The sequence below is a fragment of the Lepidochelys kempii genome, chromosome 1, assembly GCF_965140265.1.
Source record: "Lepidochelys kempii isolate rLepKem1 chromosome 1, rLepKem1.hap2, whole genome shotgun sequence".
Taxonomy (NCBI): Eukaryota; Metazoa; Chordata; order Testudines; family Cheloniidae; genus Lepidochelys; species Lepidochelys kempii.
This window is the reverse complement of record NC_133256.1, coordinates 180,166,783-180,188,707: the sequence shown is the minus strand read 5'-3', so window position 1 is coordinate 180,188,707 and position 21,925 is coordinate 180,166,783. Positions and strand designations below refer to the sequence as shown.

Genomic DNA, 21,925 nt, shown 5'->3' with positions numbered 1-21,925 from the left:
GTTTGAACTCTACTGCCCTGCCCTCAGGTGACCAACCGTCAGACCCGGCCTTTAAATTCTCTTGGAATTTTGAAAATTCCCTTCCTGTTTTGCTCAGCCAGGCGTGGAGTGCTCTCAACAAATCTTTCCAGGTGACCATGCCGCCACGCGCCAGGCAATCCTCAGTATGGAGCAATGGCGAGGTGCTGGATCTCACCAGTGTTTGGGGGGAGGAAGCTGTCCAGTCCTAGCTGCGCTCCAGCTGCAGGAATTACAATATTTTTGGACAGATATCAAAGGCCCTGTTGGAAAGGGGCTATGACTGGGATGCACTGCAGTGCAGGGTTAAAGTGAAGGACCTGCAGACCACAAAGCCCGAGAGGCAAACAGTAGCTGCCCCCGCGACCTGCCATTTTTACAAAGAGCTGGACGCGATATTTGGGGGCGACCCCACCTCCATGCCGAGTACCACAATGGACACCTCAGAGGCCAGTGTAACAAGGCAGGAGGAGGAGGAGCAGCAAAGTGGGAGCAAGGGTGCTCCGGCAGAGGAAGACACCCCGGAATTCCTAGATGCATGCCCTCAGGAGCTGGTCTCAAGCCAGGAGGAAGGTAGCCAGTCGCAGCAGCCGGGTTCTTGGGGAAGGACAAACACCAGAGGAGGTTCCCAGTAAGCAGCTTTTATTTCGGGAAGGAAGTTATTTGGTGCGGGCTCTTGGGGTGAGGAGGCTTAGGGCTGCATGCATGCCTAGATGCGGAATAGGGCGTTGATGAGCTCTCTCATATCACTTTAATCGGCCTCAGTAATCTCTTCAAAGGTCTGAGCCAGAACTTGGGCAATGCGTTTGCACAGGTTTTTCAGGAGAGCCACTGTGGTCCTTGTCCCAGTAAAGCTAACTTGTCAACGCCACTGTGCCATGCGGGGCGGGGGGGCCATTGCTGCACACAGGCAAGCTGCATATGGGCCAGGGTGGAAGCCGCATTGTAGTAGAAGACCCTCCCTTGCTTCCCTGGTCACCCTCAGCAGCGAGATATCTTCCAGGATGAAATCCTGTGGAAAATGTGGGGACAGTGTTCAGTATAGGGGCCCCCCGCTACTGTTGGCTCTCCCCAAGACACAGAAACCCAGAGGACAGTATGGCCGTGAAACAATCAGTCACGCTTGACCCTGTGCTTACTCACCATTTTCGGGCTCCCGTGGGTTACGTGCACTCGCTTTGGGACAAGCAAATTATGCTATTGTGTAGACTATGCTTGCCCTTAAGTAAGGGAGAATCATTGCTCTGTCTAGTGTGAACAATGCTGCCTCTGTTTAAGTGTTTCATTTTGCCTTCACAGATGCAACCTTGAGATCTCAGCTGTCCGTCTTATCAACGGCCGAGAGGCTGCAAAGAATCAGGAAGAGGCCATGTAGAAGCAAAGAGGACATGCTGCATGAAGTCATGCAGCATTCAACTAATGAAAATTAAAAAGTGCCGGAGTGGCGGGAGAGTGAAAGGAGGGTCCGCCAGCAAAATGTGGATTGCTGGCACCAAAGCACAGAGCGGCTGCTAAGCATCATGGAGTGCCAAGTAGACTTGATCCATCACTCGTAGCCATGCAGGCGGAGCACTACCGTTCCCATTTCCCCCCCTCGCCCCCCTCAGCCCTTATCCCAAAACTCTTTCCCTTGTGCCCCCATGTCACCTCCAAACCACCTTCCGCAACATCCAGGTTCTTAGCGCCACACGCTGCCTCCAACACCTTCACCACCCACCCCTGAAAACTACGACCCTTACCCGCTGCACTCAACCCCCATCACCATGCAGTATAGCCATCCTGAAGTGTAGCACGCATTGCACAGCACTCCAGACAGAACATACGCAAATCTCTGATTCCCCATTCCCCATCCCACCCCACCCCCTTGCCCTTTGTGTTTCCCAAGCAGTTGTGTTGTGTTTCTTTTCAATAAATTGATTTTTTCACTTTGAAAACGTTCTTTATTATTGCATAATGTAAAAGAAACCTTAGCCCAGGAAAGTAACAGGCACTGCAAGTCAGTGTATCATACATAGCAAACAGATTCTTACCGCACTTCACTCCTGTGCAGGGCACCACACTAAACTTTCAGCCTCAAATTACTCCCTCAAGGCATCCCTAATCCTTGCAGCCCTGCACTGGGCCCCTCTAATAGCCCTGCTCTCTGACTGTTCAAATTCAGCCTCCAGGTGTTGAACCTCTGATATAACCGCGGGGATGCTGTTATTGGCCAGGTCCAGCTTCCCATACAGAGAGCGCCAGCGACCCTCTAAATGGCCAAAAGCACACTCCACAGTCATTCTGCACAGGCTCAGCCTGTTGTTGAACCGCTCCTTGCTGCTGTCAAGGATCCCTGTGTAGTGTTTCATGAGCCATGGCATTAAAGGGTAAGCGGGGTCTCCAAGGATCTCAATGGGACTTTGACTTCCCCTACTGTGATCTTCTGGTCTAGGAAAAAAGTCCCGGCTTGCAGCTTCCTGAACAGGCCAGTGTTACGAAAGATGCATGTGTCATGCATCTTTCTGGGCTAGCCTGCATTAATGTTAATCACCCACAGTGATCCACAAGCACCTAGAGAACCATAGAGAAATACCCCTTCCGATTAACATACTCACAGGCTAGGTGGGCTGGTGCCAGAATTGGAATATGTGTCCCATCTATCGCCCCTCCGCAGTTAGGGAAACCCATTTGTGCAAAGCCAGCCACAATGTCATGCACGTTATCTGGAGTCACGGTTCTTCTGAGCAGGATGTGATTAATGGCCCTGCAAACTTGCATCAATAAGATTCCAACGTTCGACTTCCCCACTCCAAGGTGGTTAGCGACTGATTGATAGCTGTCTGGAGTTGCCAGCTTCCAGATAGCAATAGCCACCCACTTCTCCACTGTCAGGGCAGCTCTCAATCTCGTGTCCTTGTGCCGCAGAGTGGGAGGAGCTCCTCACACAGACCCATGAACGTGGCTTTTCTCATCCGAAAGTTTTGCAGCCACTGCTCGTCACCCCAGACTTGCATGACGATGTGATCCCACCACTCAGTGCTTGTTTCCCAAGCCGAAAGCGGCGTTTCACAGTGGTGAGCATGTCTGTGAATGCCACAAGCAAATTCGTGTAGTTTGCGTTACTCGAGTCGATATCATCATCTGAATCCTCACTGTCCCTTTGGATCTTAAGGAACAGCTCGACCGCCAAACGTGATGCACTGTCGAGAGTTGTCAGCATATTCCTCAGCAGTTCGGAAAGGGAAGACAGAGCGTGCAGTACAAAAACCGTTGAAAGATGGTGCCAAATGTGGACGGAAGCAAAGGGAATGCTGGGATGCGAACTGATGCATCACGGGGAGTTGGGACAGGGCCCAGAATGCCCTGCACCTCCAGCCCCCTTCCCACAAGCCACAGTGCCAGAATGGGAAGAGGTGCTCTGTGGGATAGCTGCTCATAATGCACCACTCCCAATGCCCCTGCCAGTCCTGCAAATGTGACCACGCCAGTGCACTTACAGCTGTCCGTGTGGACAGACTGCAGCGCTTTCCTTACTGTGCTGTATGAAGGCGGATTCAACTCATAGGACTCTACTTCTGCAAGTGTTGCCATGCCCCTAGATTAAAGCAAGTTTGGATATGTCTTCAAACTTCAGATTACATCCCTGGTTTCAGTGTAGATGCAGCCTACCTTCACACTTACAGATGCTCTGCGCGTATCCGTCTGGTTTATTTGTACTCAATAAGTGCACATTGGAAGACTTTGAGGACTATAAACAGCTCATTTTGTTTAATAAAAGTATGCTTGTCAGTGTGTTTTAGCAGCTTTATGCTGCTGTAGATTTTTTTTTTTTAAAAAAGTGTGTTGTAACATTTTAAGCACCTTAGGCAGCCTTGAAGATTTTCTTCTTTTAAAAAAAAAAATTGTTTAGCAAAAAGAAAAAGATAGCTCTAAGGATGTGCCATTAAAATAAATGGAATTTATAATCAAAGGAGAGGTTAGTGCACCGGTAAGTGTATATATATTATTTATTTATTTATTTCTGGTTTGTTTGTGTGTAAGAGCGTGCTTCTGGAATTCACTGTATATGGGCAGGCAGGCCGGCCCAATATAACCCAGTTGACTTCTGTATGGCTCTGCAAAGACACAGTGCATTGCAGGATTGAGGTGTAAATGTGTCACTTAACATATTCATTAATATTGTAATTGTTAATATTGTAAAATATGTAGCATAAATTATATAGATTGTGCAATGTAATTGAGCTAGCATTGCTATTGAAACCTTAATTTTCCAATTCCCTGAATATTGGTAATTTAGTCACAATTTTAAACAGGCTACAGGCAAAAATGTTTCCTGTGGCTTGGTTCCAGGAACTTACCAATTAAGGCCTGGTTCCTCAAATGTATTATGCATTTTATTAACTTTATGCATTTGAGCAGTCTTATGGGAGTTGATTCATATATGGAAAGTTTCTTTTATGTGGGAGTGTGGAAAGATTTGGTTTAAAATAGAAGATGTAATATACAAGGTACTTGTGTTGCATTGGTTTTCACAGCTATTTTATTTTATGTGTTCTAGGTGTTTAAAAGATCAAAAATTAAAACATAACCTGCAGTGCAAAGTTCACAGCAGTTTACAAGTCTTTTGATATATCAGCATCACTGCTACAATTCAAAGAGAAAAAAATCTTGCCTTCTTCTAATATTATGAATTCTACACAGATAGCAATATGAATGTAACCTAATCAAGTTCAGCAAAAAGATCATGTAGCGTAGATCTAGTCTAAAAAGGCAGCGTGAAGATGATGTGATAGCAAATGATCATAAAGAGTAAGGGGGGAAAATATTAGGGGTTAAGAATTTAAGATACATTTGACATTAGCAGAAATTCGTCTGGAAAATGTTTAGTAGTTTTTTATATTACTTAGAACTCAGAAGCATCAAACAAGATAGGGGCCCCTTTGACTGTTGACATGGTGCAAAAATATGCCAAGGTAGTTCCTCCTGCGAAGAACTCAATTGCAGGAAAAAATGACACAGGAGAGGAGAGGGGAGAGAGACCCAAATATATAGAATTGTTGAATAAGTTTGTAATCTTTTTATATTATAAATAAAGCAGGTACCAACTATTTCCCTCCTTAACATTGTAAGACATTTAAAAATGTTGGCAATTTTAACAGGAGTCATATTAAAAGAGTTGTTTTTGCAAGTCAATAATATTAGTGGTATTGGCTGTATTTCCTATAATAGGAAATAGGGACTCTAGAGGTAATTGGCACAAATGTTTTCTCAAGTGAGGATTTCAATGGTAACTGCTCTAATACTGCCAGGTATTATGAACCTTTTTCTCTGCATGCACATTTTTAGCATACATGAAGTACACAAAAATAAAATAATAAATAATAGAAAGTGTAGATACTGTAATGAATTGTTTAATGAACTCTACTTGAATAAACAATGTTACTCTCTCAAGGCCAAATCATTTCACACAGTGCAAAAACAGAATATGGGTTTGCATACTGTGATTCCATGTGATTAGGGGTATGTCATGTAATATGTTCCCCTTTCTTCCATACAACAGTTCCACGTCAAAGCCAGATTGAAAACCATTGGTTCTACTATTTTATACTATCCATAACCCTATGTGGGCATAGGTGGGTTTTCTAGTGGATTCTGTGTAGCTGTGGATCACTTGGCATACTCCACCTTTGCAGTAGCACAGATTAGAACATTGTTAAGCATCATGTAGGTGGTGTGGAGTTCTCTCTGGCAAACTACCCCAATGCAGTGTGAGCATACTGGTTCCAAGGTCGTCTGGACTATGTCTGCAGAGATTGAAGATTCAAGAGATTGAGGTTTACTGGTGATATCCAGACTGTCATGAAGCTTTGAAGTGTGTATGTTGCAATTTTTATGGAAGCTGTTCTTGGCTTATGTACCTGCTGCAAAAGAATGCTACATTATAAGAACATTCCATTTGTTCAGTTACCATCCTGTCCCTCTGGGTTTTTTTCTGTCAATTTCTGTTGTTTTTTTGTTGTTGTTTTGTTTTAAAGTTCGTGTGTCCAGTGACCTCAGATTACATAGCTTCATCCTTCTGTAACTCAGCCTTTCTGATTATCCTGGGAACTGGTATTGGCTGAAACTCTCCAAACACTTTAAAGTACAGATGGCAACTTCATCGCTGTTTCTTTCCTATGTCTCTAAAGGATAGTATGACTTCTGATATTTTCCTCACTGATACTCTTCACAGAAGTCTTCTTAAAACCTCAGGTTTTTCCAGGCAATACCTATCTTGTGTTTAAAATGTATCACTTAATTTTGTTTCTCTGTGTTGTGGCAAGATGGCCGATTTTAGTTTGGTGGGTCTTGCGGTTTTCTTGGCGGGGAGCTAAGATGCCACCCCTTGCCCCTGCTCTTGGGTGCCGAGGGCCCCGCTACTAGCCTGGGAAGGTGGTAGAGGAGGGAAGTGGGTGAGGGGTCTGGGTTTGCTCCTCGCTCTGAGTCACAGCCCCTCGCAATCCCTGTGGGTTTCTTACGCTTGTCCCCTTTAGGTGGGGTTACCCTCGGTCCTTAGATGCTAGGGGGAAGGGAGTCTCCCGGTCCTGCTGGGCAGTCTCCCTTACTCCAATTCTCAGGTCTTCCAAATCTCTCAACACCCCTCCAAGCTCCAGTCCTTTCTCCCTCCTCCTCCTCCCTTGTCTGCCTAATGCAGGGGGTTTTATTAGGTTCCTAACAGGGCCTTAATTGACTGCAGGTGCTCCGATTAACCTGCAGCCACCTTCCCTAGTCTACAGGGAACCACGCCTTAATTAGCCTTGAGCTTATATATTTTGCCTCTTGCACTCTCCCACTGCTCCCTGGTCCTTCTGTATCACAGTGTCTCCCATCACTAATCATTCATTTACACATTTTTATCTCAACATTCTCCAGTCTAATTATTTAGCTTACAGCATGTTCTTGCCTACCAACTTTCTTCTTTATTTAGTGATTTTAACCCTCCCCCATCCCCAAGTCAATGATATATTGAAGAAAAAGTTAGTCTTTATGAGGGACAGTTGCCAAAGAAGTTTATGGAATATAAATCAGACAAGCAGGCTGGTTGGATTATTTGCTTGGAGAGGAAGAAAGATGTTCAAGGCTGGCCTGATGAATGGACTGTGGAGAAGAGAATGTAGTGTAAAGGCACAGGCTTCCATCAGAGAGAGAGTGAATAATGGAGCCAAGCTGTAGGTTTCTCTGATGAAGGTACCATGGGGGAGAGTATCCCTAATACAGGAGCTATCATTAGAGAGTGAGGGAAACTTTTTTGTTTACTGTGCCTATATAAGCTTAAATATTGGTTCTCCTAGTAATTTCCCTTGTTCTTTAAGCCAGTTTCAGCTCTTGTTTTCGTATATTTATTTCCCCCACTAGTGATAATTTATTCTATTGAAAATGTCTTGTGTATTAGGCAACCAGATAGAATAAGATCAGAAGTGGTCATAGAAACTGCCAAATTACTTTTTCTGTGAACTTGTAGCAAGTCTCTACAGGTGAAACACTAATGCATGCTCAACTGAACTCCCACTGGAAATGGTGCTTTCAGGAGTGTTAATCTCTATTCGCAAAAAGAAAAGGAGTACTTGTGGCACCTTAGTCTCTAAGGTGACTAAGGTGCCACAAGTACTCCTTTTCTTTTTATAACTGTTGTGTAATTCAGAAAATATCCTTTAAATTAAAAATCCCCATTTAAAATACTTAGTTCTAAAAAAGCACAGTCCACCACCAGTTGCATGCAAAACATTTAATTGCTGTCTTATTTTTTAAATTAGCAAAAAGTGTAACATTTAATAATACTACAGTAAGTGATATTACATTCTTGAAGCAACTCCTGTGATCCAAGACTACCTAATGTTAACAGTATATTTATTGGTAGCGTTCTTCTTCCAAATGCCAAAAATGAGTTTTAAAAATTCTTTTAATGTGAGATGTTTGCTTCCTTTTGATCTGCAAATCACAGAAATGTATAATTTACTTTAGAGCTAAGCCTTGGCTAGTATGAAGTTTTGGTTCTGATTTTTCAAATACAGCATAAACCATATTTCACTGGATTTAACCACATTTTGAGAAGCAAATAAAAGTAGTAGGAATGAATATCTAGATTAAACAGTAACATGGATGTTGTATTGGATTAGTCTTTCCTAAACCAAATTTAGCCTAACTTCCTCCATCTTAAAATTGCATGCTGTTAAAATGAGAATTGTTTTGGTAGAATGAAATGTTGTATGGAAAAACAATGAAGAATGTTGTTTAATGTATCCATTATGATGGAACAACATCCAGTAGAATATGGCTGGTACAAGTATTAAGTAGAGAATACTTTGTGTTTGGAAACTTCATATATTTTCATGTCTTAAACTTCAGAAATTGTTCCTATTAATATTCTAGTTGGGAAGTTCTGAGATTCCTTCTCTCTAATTTGAGATGGTGGATAGAAGAATATGGCTTTGATGGCTTCCGGTTTGATGGTGTTACATCTATGCTATATCACAATCATGGAATTGGTAAGTAGATTAATCAGTCCACTTTTTAATTAAAGAACACCCTGCCTCTTGGTCTTACTGTAGTACTTTTCAGGAAATGGTAATAACAAAAAGATAAACTGGGTAGACCTTCGTTTAAGCTATTTTAAAATAGCAAATTTGTTAATCTTTTGCTGTGCTGCGATTAAATGGATTATTGGATTTTTTTATTTATTTATTTATTTTGTTAAGTTTTACACTTGTAAATCTGACTCACTGTATTTGGGGTCTTTATCTTTTTTGGTCACTAGGTACAGGCTTCAGTGGAGATTACCATGAATATTTTGGTCTACACGTAGATGAAGATGCCCTCATTTATCTAATAATGGCCAACCACATGATTCATTTATTGCATCCAGAATCCATAACAGTAGCTGAGGTAATATTAAGTGTAGCTATTTCTTTATATGTGAGTAAAAGGTTGTAGTATCAGTAAATAAGTGTACTCGTGAAATGTCATTCGGTCTTTATTACAACTTCTTCAGAGTTATTTGTATATGTCACATCATTTAACATGAATCAATTTCCATTGTCGTCAACATTACTTGCTAATTATTAGTGACAATTTTGTTAAAGAAAAATATCAGCAGATAAATACTAAGGGTGGATGGGTTCCTCCTCCATGCAATTATCTGTGTGTTGGGGCGGGGAGAAGGGAGAATTAAGTATTAATGTTGTTTTTTCTCTACATTGGTGGGACAGTACGGATGCTGTGAGTTAGCTTGTATGAAGGTTCTTAGTTTAGATATTATTGCTTCGCTTTGCTTGCTTATTGCTCTATGATTGCCAAATGTTGACTAGTTATTCATGGTACCAAATGTTCACAATTCACAGTCCCAAAGACTGTGCTGATATAATTCAATATATGCATAATTGATAACTCCCTTCTGTGATTAAATATGATAAATTTTGAAGTTTCTTAAATGTTTAGGTTAATTTAGATTTAACATTAAAATTGTCTGGGTTCCTGAGTAAGTACGATTCTTCTTTGACTGCTTGCTCATGTTGATTCCATTCTAGCTGTGTGCGCACCCACGTGCCTGGTCGTTGGAGGTTTTTGCCTCAGCGGTGTCCATAGGGCCAGCTATGGTGCCCTTTTGGGTGTCGCACTCATGCATCAGTATATCAGGCGCTGCCAGCCCTGTTCCCTCTCAGTTCCTTTTTACTGCCCGGGGTGGTTAGTTGAGGTGCCTTTCCTTGCATAGCAAGGGCTAGCGGTTTTGTCGCTTCTGACTTTGAGCATTAGGGATTTGTAAATAGTTGTTGATAGTAGTTAGTGTTAAGCAGTTGTTAAGTGTAGTTAGGAGTTAGTCACAGCGGGGACTTTGCTCCTGGTGGGGCATGCCCCTTTTTCCGAGGTTTAAGCCCTGCGCAGACTGTAACAGGCCTCTACCTGTAAGTGACACCCAAGTGCTGTCTGAAGTGTTTGGGGGAATCACATGTGAAGGAGAAGTGTCATTGTTGTAAAAATTTTCGATCCAGGACTCAGAGTGGGATATTCATTTGCAGGCTTTCCTTATGGAGGCTGCCCTCCATCCGGCTTCTGAGCCATCCCACCAAGACTCGCCTAATACCTCAGCCTTGGTGCACACCACACCCCCAGCACCTGGCACCTCCCAGCACTGCACCCTATCACCGGTGGCCAGAAAGAAAATGAAGAAGCATGGCTCCTCTGCACTGGGCAAGAAAGGCCATGGGGCATCAGGCAAAGGACCCAGTTCGGCCCACCCAGTCACTCCGCAGCCACTTAGATGTGCCTTCTCAGTCCGGGCCCTTAGCCCCTTAAAGGATCCACCACCAACTCCTGGGAGCGGTAGGGGGCTCAAACTTATGACGGCATCAACGTTTTCCCAAGCTCCCCCGGCACTGAGTGAGCATAGGCCCACGCTGCTGGCACAGGCTCCCTACTAGGGCAAGCCAGCTGCTAAGACTCCTCAGGAGGCAGTAGAACACTGCTGATCCCCTGAAACAAGGCAGCACTCTCCATCTCTGTGCTGCAGATCTCCAGCATTGCAGCCCAGATCCTCTGGGGCTCACTCTTGGTCACCGGCACTGCGATCGCAGTCCCTGCCATCTCTACATGGATCGCCTTGGGGGAGGCTCTGGTCTCTGTTCTGCCGGCATCGTTTGCCCTCCCTCCAGTTATCCTCTCAGTGCAGATCTCGGTTGCCTGCCCCATGGGAGCGCTTCCTGTCACGATTCCGGTCCCACCGGCCCCAGTCCCCTTGATATTGGCACCGATCCTCTCACTCTAAACACTGGTGTCCGGCAGCAACAGTCAGACACGGACATCAATAGCCTCGCCGTGGTCACTGGAAGGGGATTCCTCTGGCACGGAAGGGCAGTTCAGCCCCTTGCTAAGACCTCACCGGCGCAAATGGGCACCTGAGGCCTCATCGATGTCTGTGGCGTTACCTTGGCAGCATGGCCAGTGGCCTTACTGGAGTGGAGTGTGTGGGGCATGCTGGTGGTGACGATGCCCCCTTCGCATCGCTCATTTGCTGCTGCCTCAGAGCAACACTGGCATCATCAACAGCACCAGGCTCAGTGCATTAGACCCGCTTGGAAGTTGGGGTAAAGGAGACAGCGCCCACCCCAAAACTCCCCTCTCCCGTGGGGGATTATGCCCCTGGAGGTACAGTCATCATCTTCATCCCCGGATGAGGCAGTCGTGGAACCCTTGAGGGCCAGCCGTCTGGACGATTTTAAGGAACACCAGGCCCTGCTTTGAGGGGTGGCCGAGAACTTTGGCCTATAGATGGATGAGATGACAGAGCAAGCAGACACCTTGTTCAATGTCCTCTAAGCCCTGTTCCGAGACGGGTGGCGCTACCAGTGCGTGATAGGGTCCTGAAAATTGCCACGGTCCTCTGGCAAACCCTGTCGTCCATCCCTCCCACCTCCAAAAGGGTCGAAAAGAAGTACTTTGTCCCGGCCAAAGGGTTCAAGTACCTTTTTATATCCACCCACGTCCGGGCTCACTGGTTGTCTCTGTGGCCAATGAAAAGAACAAGGAGGGGCACAGTAGTTCAACTCCAATTCCAGGCGGTGAACCATCAGGCCCCCCTGCACAAGTACAACAATTCATGGAGTCCCTCCCTCAGGGTCTGGCCCAGGAATTTGGCATTCTGATGGAGAAGGGCACCACGGCAGCTCTCTACAGATGGTCTGGGATGCGGTGGACTCAGCAGCTAGGGTGATCGTATTGATGGTGGTCATGAGGGTGTAGCTCCTGACTTCAGACTGCCAGCCTTATCCCAAGAGATGCAGACCTTTTTCCAGGACCTCCCATTCGATTGGAATGATCTCTTTTTGGAACTGATGCGAGGCTGCATGCATTAGAGGACACTTGGGCCATCCGTCTCTCGCTGGGCATACGTACGCCGCAGTCTGTATGGAAACTGTTCTGGCTGCCCCTGATGCCAAGGCCTCGTCAGTCTTGTCAAGGGTCTGGTTTTGGCCTCAAAAGATTATTGTTGGCATGCAGAATAGCTAATGGTAATATGAAACGCCAAAGCAGTAAATTTCTGTTAATTGACTGTTGGGCGTTTTTCACTGACGTGTTTTTATGTTAAGAAAAAGAAACTCCAAGCTTTTAAGAATTTTGTTGTTAATATAATAGTACTGTGTAATGCATCTGGGTTTGTTGTTTGTGTTTCTCCTTCCAGCCATCTAGAAAAGACACGTGCAAGATGCAGGATGGATCTGATATGTCATGAGGAATGTGAAGGCCTATTTTTTAATCCACACTATTTTATTAAGAATTCCAATTTCAGCCTTCAGAAAACAAAATAAGGCTAATTTCAGTTGTATGTGGCATTCTAATATATAACTGACAGCTGTATACCAAAGTGCTGTTAAGAGCTTAATGACATCAGGTATCAAAAATAGCAACTGATGAAAAGAAGCAATTATTTGATATATAAAACTAAAGGTGGCAATATTGATCTTTCGGTTCACTTCAAATAAAATTGGTCCATCATCTAGGGAGTGATAGTCAGATTATCCACATTCCTATGGATGAAACTTTGAATTCAGCCTGTTTGTATTATCTGGTTTAAGATTCTTTTTAAACAAGATTAGTCTTCAATTTATTCTCTTTAAATTGAAAACTTCTTCAATTCAATACATCATTTTTCTGTCTAGGGGGAGTCTATATACAAAATGTGGAATTGAGCCACATGCTAATGATAGAAAGAGATTGGGGTGGAGGAACTACTGATATGATTTTAAATTAAAATGACTGTCATGAATTTGTGCTTGAAAGTAATGACAGTTGAATAAGTTCCTCATGAGAGAAGAGAGGTTTTGTCTAGAGTATGACAGATTGTTGTACACTCCTTGAAGAGTTGTCTGATTGCTTTAAGTAAAGAATTTTCTGTGTATTCCCCATCTAGCTTTCTAGATATAATTTCTATGTCCAAGATTCCTCCTTTGACGGAACCCTTTAACTCCTGCCGTCAAAAAATAAAATTTACCTATACATATGCCTTACATCTGGATAGCTGGTTACCCAGCAGCTCTGCCTTTTTGGTGCTAATAGAAGTTGTGATACCCCAAATAGTGCTACTGGGACCAGCCTGTTAGGCTGCCAGTGTCCTCTATTCTTTGTTTCACACAGTTCAGGGTGACAGAAACACTGCTGCCAGACAAGAGTACAGTGTAGAATTAGGTAGTGGTTGGATTATTAAGGTTTCCTTCAGCCCTTCATTTAAAGTGAAAATTAAATGATTTGGGTAATAATGAAAACAAATAGTAATAACCAAAATTACACCACACACTTCAGGTGAAACATTGATTTTTCTGGAAGGCTACGAATAAATCCATTAGTAGTTTCAGGCGTAGGAAAGCATCAGACTTCTCTGTGAAATTTTAGGGCTGATATCTAATGTATTGCTCCACTCCAACTAACAAATGAGTTTTTACCCTTCAAACTTGAGTTGCCTGTAAATCTAAACACAGTGGTATGCATAGGCTATTAGTTTAAAAATGTGAACAAAGTTAGTATTCATCACTAATGTTTCTATTTATGCCACTGAAGTAGACAAATAAGTTATGTCAAATTTTTATGTTTAAAAATTCTGGCACTTAAAACTGTAGAAATTAGCTTGAGAGAGAATGGTAGTTGTTTGGCTGGCAAAGCTCAAAGCCTCGTAGAAACATGGTCCTTGATCTCATAGACTTCAGAACATCATGCTGTCAGGAACTTATCAGAGACTGCCCTGCACATCTCAGCACGGGTGAGCAGCTGTAAATGCCATGTGCCTGACCAAATTAGGAGAGCTGTTGGACTCCCCTCCTGCACACTGCTTTAACTGCTTGGGAAGGGAGAACTACTTCCCTGGACCTCATTGGTCTTATTCACCTTATAGAAGGTATCCACGTGGGGAGAAGCCAGAAGTGTAGAAAATCTTGTGACTAGTGTAGAAACTCTTTTGTCAACCAATTTAACACTTTCAGGGTTCCTTACATTTGTCTTTAAATAAAAACATCCACACACAGACTTTCTCTCAAGTCTGCTACAGAAAATACCAAATAGAAGACACAAGAGTATGTTTAAAAACAAAGTGAAAAATCCCCATGCAAAGTCCTCGATAACCATATACCATGCACCTGGATCTTCTGAACTGGGGCAACTTTCTCCTAGAGTAGATCAAATGTAGCAAAAAGGCATTTGCAATCTTTTTGCAACTGAAATGCAACTTATATTGGTTATTTTTTTGAATGTGGCAAAATGTGTGCTCACACTGCAAAAGTTGTGCTCTAAATACTCCTACAGCTTGTTTGAAAATCTTTTATTCACACAATAGTTTAAAAAAAATTACAAATGTTTATATATATGTCGTAATTGAAGGGTTGGAAATTTCTTCTGTTTATAAAGTGGGGGCCATCCCTTCAGAAACAATATTATGTGATGAAAGTGACCAGTTATGTGGTGCATTCAATAAATGATGCATTCACAAGCTTGAATTACATTTTAAGGGAGAGAACAAAGCTGATCAGAATTTCAATCCGTGTTTTTGATTCTCCATTCCTTGGGCTCTTGCATTGAAGTGGTAGAGGGAATTATCCCATTGGATTCAAGTTAAGGAATGTGGGATTGAGTTTTATGAGCATATCCTAATTGTTAGAGCAGGTTGACTGGAATGTTTAGTTTACATACATCCAAGTAATCTTTAAAAAAAAAAAAAAAAAAAAGAAGTAAAAGCTAATCAGTGCTAGCTCTCATCTCACTAAAAATAGTGTAGCTATGGCAGTGAAAGTTGTGGGAAGGGCTAGCCGCCCTGAGTAAATTTCTGTGGTCGCTGATGAGCACGTACTTGGGGAGGCTAGCCCGTTGCGCTCCCATGGCTACGCTCTCTTTAGCACGCTAGCTCATTCAGAATTAGCATTGGGTATCTCTCCTTAAGATGGGAGTCACACCTTCAGCTCGGAAACTACCAGCATTACATTAAAGTGTAATTGTATGCTCTGCACATGTAGACTTTGTGTAGCAGTAATGTTTGGAGCTTGAGATCTGATGCTATTTTTAAATAGGAAGCTTTCTTAGGGTGGAAAATGTAAAGAACCACTTAAAGCAAAATAATGATGCAATGTATTCTTTATTCAAGGAAGTTTCTGGGATGCCAGCTCTTTGTTGCCCTATTGCCCAAGGAGGAAGTGGATTTGATTATCGGCTGGCTATGGCAATTCCAGATAAATGGATACAGGTGAGAAAACAATATTCACTTTTGTATTTTCCACCATTGTGTTTATATAAATAAACCTTCTAAATACTACAGGTAACTTTGTTCTGTCGCATCCATTAGTTTGAAGTATCCGATTCCTGCAGGCACAAGCTGAAGGGAGGGCTGCGGTCCTGGCAGTACAGAGCTGAGTCCTGGCTGGGGGTCTCTGTTCTGCCTTGCCAGGACCGCAGCTGTCCCCCGCACCATGCTGTAGCAGGGATCGAGTGTCACAAGCCGCGCACCCACACTGTCATGAAAATGTGTGAGCAGGGCAGAACAGAGATCCCCAGCCAGGCCTGCGAGAAAGAGGACAAGCGCCTGGCCGCGTAAGAGGTCACCCCACTGCTGAATGATTCCTGCCCCCTTGATTATTCAAATTCCCAATTATCCAAATAAAATGCACGTCCCCCATGCTATTCCAATAATCAGGAGTATGCTGCATATAAATCTTATTTAACAGCAGGTGTAGCATAGCCGAAGGAGAGTGCTATTTCAAATACACGTGCTGTAAAAAACTAAATAGTCATGCAAGTCAACTCAGAGACTCTGTCATGTAGGATGCATTGTAAACCTCTTTACAGATATTCTTCAAACCACACAGCTCCTGCACATTTGGGGGAACAGTGAACGCATAAGTAATGCTTCAAAAAGCTAATGTGCTACTGTCACCTCTGTTTTATAATGGGTGTGGTATCCTAAAGTGGTTCCCTGGCATTTCTGCCTTACTGGGAACAGTCTTGGTAATCTTCTCTATCAGCCTCTGCTTCCCGCATCAAAAACCGCAACAGAACGAGGCGGAACCCTTTCATTTTTACAGCATTCGCTGCAAGTGGAGAATAATGACAGACTGAATTTCCTTGCCTCACCAGCTTCCTCCTTTTTAGCAAAGGTAAAGGATTGGTCCTGCTTTGAGCAGGGGGTTGGACTAGATGACCTCCTGAGGTCCCTTCCAACCCTGATATTCTATGATTCTAAGTTTTAGTGGTTCCCTCCGCTCCCCCTTCCCTCTATCCCCCAGCCTATAAAAATCTTCATAGTCTCTAACCAGGACTCCAGAGGTTGGACTGGGAGTCATTCCACCATTATGGCTCAGGCCCTTCCCTTTAACAAGCTGGGGCTCTTGGTGTGAGGTTGGTGGGTGGTCTTTGTGTTCGGGTTGATTTTATTTTTCTTTGGACTATATGGTGAGCATAGACAGTTTTGTTGGATTTAAGTTCTATCCAAAAAGCCTATCTCTCGCAACAGCTCTTTTTATCTCTGAACATTGAAATAAGCATTTGTATATAATAATCCTATATTTATGTACAAGGTATGATAATGAAATGAGCCCTCTGTAAGTTGAATGTAGCAATTTTTATCTAACACACAACTTAAAAAGTAAAAAAACCCCAACAAAAAACGTATACATGTGCACAAGAACATGCTGTGCCACACACCAACAACGACTACGATGTTTATAAAAAGAATAAAAAACTGTAAATGTGCTTAAAGACCAATAATGCATTAAACAAACTCCAACAGTTCATATAAAAAAGGGATTTAAATAACCTTCTCCTTAATTCGAGAATCACAAGAAAAGGAATAAAACAATAAACAATCTCATAAGGCTGGCAGACCCTTCAGAAAATTGGTCTTTCAATTAGACATAAGATTAGAAGCAAATCCCTAATGATACCATTACCATCTGAAGGCAATAAAGCAATAAATATTTCATATGAGCATTAATGGCTTCAATAAGAGAAGCGAGTAACTTAAAGAAAAATAAAATGTGACTTTCATTGTCCTTAGTATCTTTACTCACAAAACTGTGTGGCGGGGAAGAGGTGGTGTTCTGCAAATCACAATAGTAAACCACATTAGGTGTGTGGGATTTTTTTTCTCCAATGAAAGTCATGTTACCAATAAGCCCTAGCTGATGTTCATGAAGTTCTGTAAGTATATACTTCGAGTAGCAAGTAACAGCCAGTGCTAATGAGGGCTGCTTAGGGCTTTCTTTCCATCAGCTTTCTTCAGCTGGTTTTGGGTAGGAAATGATGGATGGTCCCTAGAGCAGTAAGAAGCAAACCAGCCTCTTGGAGACAAAGAAGCGGTTTGACTTTTCAATAAGGTACCTTTTGGTGCCTTTACATTGCGTATGAGAACATTGATACTTGAATTGAACAAGTGCTGCTGACAATTGAACAGGTGATAGGTCTTTTTTAAATTACTGCTTGTTTCCTTTCCTAACTCCTTTGGAAGGACAACAACATCTGTTTTTTCATAAAGCAGAAATATTCTTTCCAAAAAATAAGCTAATAGGATATATGTCATGTATGCTTCTGTTATGCCAGACCCAGTTTATTGAGTATTTTCTTATAATTAGTGACTTTGGAGTAATGATATCTATCTTCTCATTGTTGTGTGATCAAACTATTTACCATGGAACAGCAGGTTAGTCTGTGTACATATCTGTGTTAATTTATACTTCATTGACTGCATGCCAGGTGGCTGCTGCAATGTTTTTTAACTATATAATGTAATGTTAAACTCCCCGGTTATATTACTGACATTTTTTTATATACCATTTTAATTGATATTCTTCAGAAATAATTTTCTTTTTTAAGGTTAAACTACAACAAAAACAGTCAATGGAGGCTTATGAAGTATTGCATGAGAAAGAAGAGTGAGGGCTTCAACACTAAAATTACTCCATGTAGTCGACTGTTAAAATGGTGCCAAGTATCCCTTAATGTTTTATAAAGCAGAAAAGAGATCAGTTTAAATAATGTTGACATGCTATGGTTATTAATCAAAAGTTGGCAGTTGATATGGCAAAAAACATGAAACATGGGTTTAGAAATTCTAAAGAGTATTAAAGTGAGTTCAGAAAGGAATCCTATTTGGGAGATCAAATAGGGGAAGCGCATTTCTCCAAGTTCTTTTTTTTTTTTTAGATTAGGAGTGACTAAGAATAATAATACCATTTTACTATTTAGGGAAAACTTCAAATCCCCAAATGCCATGGAAAAAATATTTAATGCAATTTAGCTGAAACAAAAGTAATGTTTGAATTACCTTTAACAGATAATTAAAGAGTTGAAAGATGAAGATTGGAATATGGGCAATATAGTGTACACGCTGACAAACAGGCGGTATGAAGAGAAATACATTGCATATGCAGAGAGCCATGATCAGGTACTGTAATAAGTATTTTGATTAAAAACTGTGTGGAGGAACAAATTTGTAGACTTCACATAGGTCAGTGCTCAAAACTGAATACCACAGTCAAGATTTTTTTCTGTGCCCAGTGCCATTTGGGACAGTTTTTTATAAAGGGGGCATGACTTTCAGAGGGTGAGTGCTCAGCACTCTCTGAAAATTCTGGCCTCGTTAAGTGGAACACCAAAAAATTGTGACAATCTTGGCTTTTTTTTTTTTTTAAATATGGTTTACCACCTGGAGTCCTCCTCTTAACCTAATTCACACAAACAATGCTCAGGTGAGTATCCCATTGTCTTCAAGGGGAAGAATCACCAGTGTAAGAGCTGCAGGACCAGGTGCTAATTTAATTTCTAGTTAATCATTCTTTAACAATTTTATTTGGGATTGGGGAGTGAAAGAGGAAGAGGCAACATATTAAGTCTGAAAACATCAAAGCACCGAAGTCCTGTAAATAGAAGTCCCACAGCAACTGTACATCAGCTTACTTGCATGTATGTAATAGTTTCTCTAATACTGCATATGCTGTTTAAATGTATGCTTTATGTATGCTGAATACAATGTAAGTTAAGATAAGATTGCTTTGGGAGTCATTTTTGAACATTCTGATTTTGTTTGTATTTAAGTTTTCGATAATAATCTTCAGCCTTTTGGCTTTTTAACTTCCATGTATTCGCATGGTCAAATCCAGCTAAACCTGTTTAAATGTGATTGGGTCGCTCTAGACTGTACAACCCAGAGTACAGCAAATGTTTTATTTTTATATTTGTATCCAGTGAGAACATTCCAAAATGGCCAGCCATACACCTTCTACAGCCACCATAAATGAAGGTTCACCTTTTTGTAGGACACGTTGGAGTCTTTCATCCATCAAACATATCTCTTAAAATTGTTTTGTTAATGGAAGCAAATTCTTAGACTTTGAAAGAGGCTTTATCTAGGCTATATATAATTTGAAAGCCACCTTTAAGTATTTGATTAGTTTCCTCAGTTGAAAAACATAAGAATTGTCATACAGGGTCACACCAATTTTCTATCTAGCTCAGTATTGGGTCTCCCAACAGTGGCCAGTATCAGAGTTGAAGGGGAGTGTTGGAGTGATTCATCCCTGTCTTCTCCTTCTGGCTTCCTGCATTTAGGGACACTCCGAGCATGGGGTTACATCCATGACTGTCTTGGCTCATATCCACTGAAGGACCTATCTTTGATGAACTTGTCTAGTTCTTGTTTGAACCCAGTTATGTTTTTGGCCTTCACAACATCCCATGGCAACAAGTTCCACACGTTAATTGTGTGGTGTGTGCAAAAGTACTTCCTCTTGTTTGCAATAAACTTGCCATCTATTAATTTCATCAGATGACCTTGGGATTTTGTATTGTGGAAAAGGATAAGTAACACTGCCCTATTTACTTTCTCCACATCTTTTGTGATTTTATAGTCCTCTATAATATCCCTCTTTAATCATCTCCTTTGTAGATTAAGCAGCCCTGATCTTTTTCGTCTCTCCTCATATGGAAACTGTCTCACACTCTTGATTATCTTTGTTTCTCTTTTGTAAACCTTTTCCAGTTTCACTATATCCTTTTTCACCCAGAAGTCCCCATCTTATTGGCTTGCTTGTTGTTTTTCCCCTGTCTAAATCCAGTTGATGCTCTTTACACAGGGCTTCTCACTGTGCTTTGAACATTGGGGTCCTGATCTTGACTGGGACTGTGGATTCTACTGCAAAAGACATATTATTTTGTGATTATTCATTCCCTTGGAAGTTGGATCCCCATCTGGATTTCTGATGTGGAAAAATGGCTGCCTAATGTAGATCACTAAATATTGTGTCCCCCCCCCCCTTTTTTTTCCTCCATATTTTGGACTGGACCCTGCCTGTTAATTTTATTGTCTCATATAGCAAAGTATTTTGTTTTGAACATTATAGTTAATCATACACAGTTTAGACTGGAAAAAAACCCGATCGCTTTTATTCTTCTGCAAAGTTCTGTCTTCTACAGTATATTTTTGAGTTAACTATGGACAGTGATGCAAATGAAGTAACCAGTTTGTTTAGACAGACTCTCTTTCCCTGATAAACTGAAACCCCGTACTGTTTTTTGTGGGTTGTTTTCTTTTTGTGGGGCTTTTTCTTTGTGTTTTTCATATCCTATACAGCTATGTTAGACTTTAGGCTTCAGTGTTTTTGTTGTCAGTCTTTAAAAATCATAACTGGATGGCCGACATTTTTTTTAAAAAATCCATTTTTCTGAGAAAATTAGGATAAGCTTTTCCTTTTATTATTTTAGTTTGAACTTATTTACTGGGAAAATGGCTTGCTTTCCAATGTGGCGTTTACTACCCAACCTATTGTATAAAGGAGAAAATGAAAATTCAAAATAGAGTATAAAATGGGAATTGGACTGATTCAACCCAAATTATAGGTATTTGTGAACACACAAAATAGAATATTTGCATCAATCCTTGGATGTGCAGTTTAAACCTGTACTAAAATAAACCTGGTTAGTCAGCATTTATAGGACATTGTTTTTATACAGGAATAGACATTAGCAAGGTTCTTTTACAATAAATTAAGTAATCTTTCCTTCAACGGATTCGCTGATATTCTTGTTCCAGCTAAGCTATTTTCTAGAATAAGAGTCAGTGCTTGATGGAAGGAATACCCTATTCTCTGCTATCTATGCATAAAGATTTAGTGTACCAGTAACAAGCTATGGAGGCAACAGCTCTGGGGGTATCTGAAACACATGCTTTCTATAAAACTAGCCATTTTTCATCGGCCATGAAACAGCTGCTTGATCTGGTAGACACGGCAAGTGATCTTCCTATGTTTATGCTCTGTCATCAAATCACTTTGTGTGAAATCCTGGTTCCACTGAAATTAATGGCAAAACTGCACTGACTTCAGTGGGGCCAGAATTTCCCCCTTTGTGACTTGGGTCAAAGCACTTAACTTTTGCATGTGTCCATTTCCAGAGCTGTAAAATGGGGATAATGCTATAGTTATGTAATGCGTATGTTACAAGTGTATTGTAAATCTTGAGAAATATTTACACAACACAGCATTTCAATGGATTTTTGAATTTTCAAAATAATATTATGGCTTCTTTTTCATTTCTGTTCTACATATAGGTATCCAAAAGACTTCTGTGGTTGTTCTCCTGTACACTGAGAGAAAGGAAGCCCTAACCACAGAATTGACTAAAACTTACTCAATGGCAGAAGTACAGTAGTTATCAAGTTAATTTTGCTGAGTACCATGTCTCTCTTACAGCCTTTCTGTCAAATACAGCACTTGTGGGAGGGGAAAAAAGAAAATTGTAGCTTATAAAACACAATACATGCAAATATTAACTGAAACCTAGTTCTCTGAAACACTCATTTAACATGTACTATATAAATACACGAACTATTCATTTTGATTTCCTTCTTACCCTTAACTACATTTTGTTCTGT

General features: G+C 41.5%; 1 protein-coding gene across 5 annotated transcripts in view; it reads left to right on the top strand.

Annotated features, from left to right (window-relative positions):
* Positions 1-21,925, top strand: part of GBE1 (1,4-alpha-glucan branching enzyme 1) — a 303,297-nt gene that overhangs the window by 180,811 nt on the left and 100,561 nt on the right. For all 5 annotated transcript variants that reach the window (XM_073304014.1, XM_073304034.1, XM_073304024.1 and 2 more), the window contains 4 exons: positions 8,407-8,522; positions 8,792-8,919; positions 15,152-15,250; positions 18,332-18,442. In XM_073304014.1, coding sequence (XP_073160115.1) covers positions 8,407-8,522; positions 8,792-8,919; positions 15,152-15,250; positions 18,332-18,442 — 454 coding nt within the window. The remainder of the gene's footprint in view (positions 1-8,406; positions 8,523-8,791; positions 8,920-15,151; positions 15,251-18,331; positions 18,443-21,925) is intronic.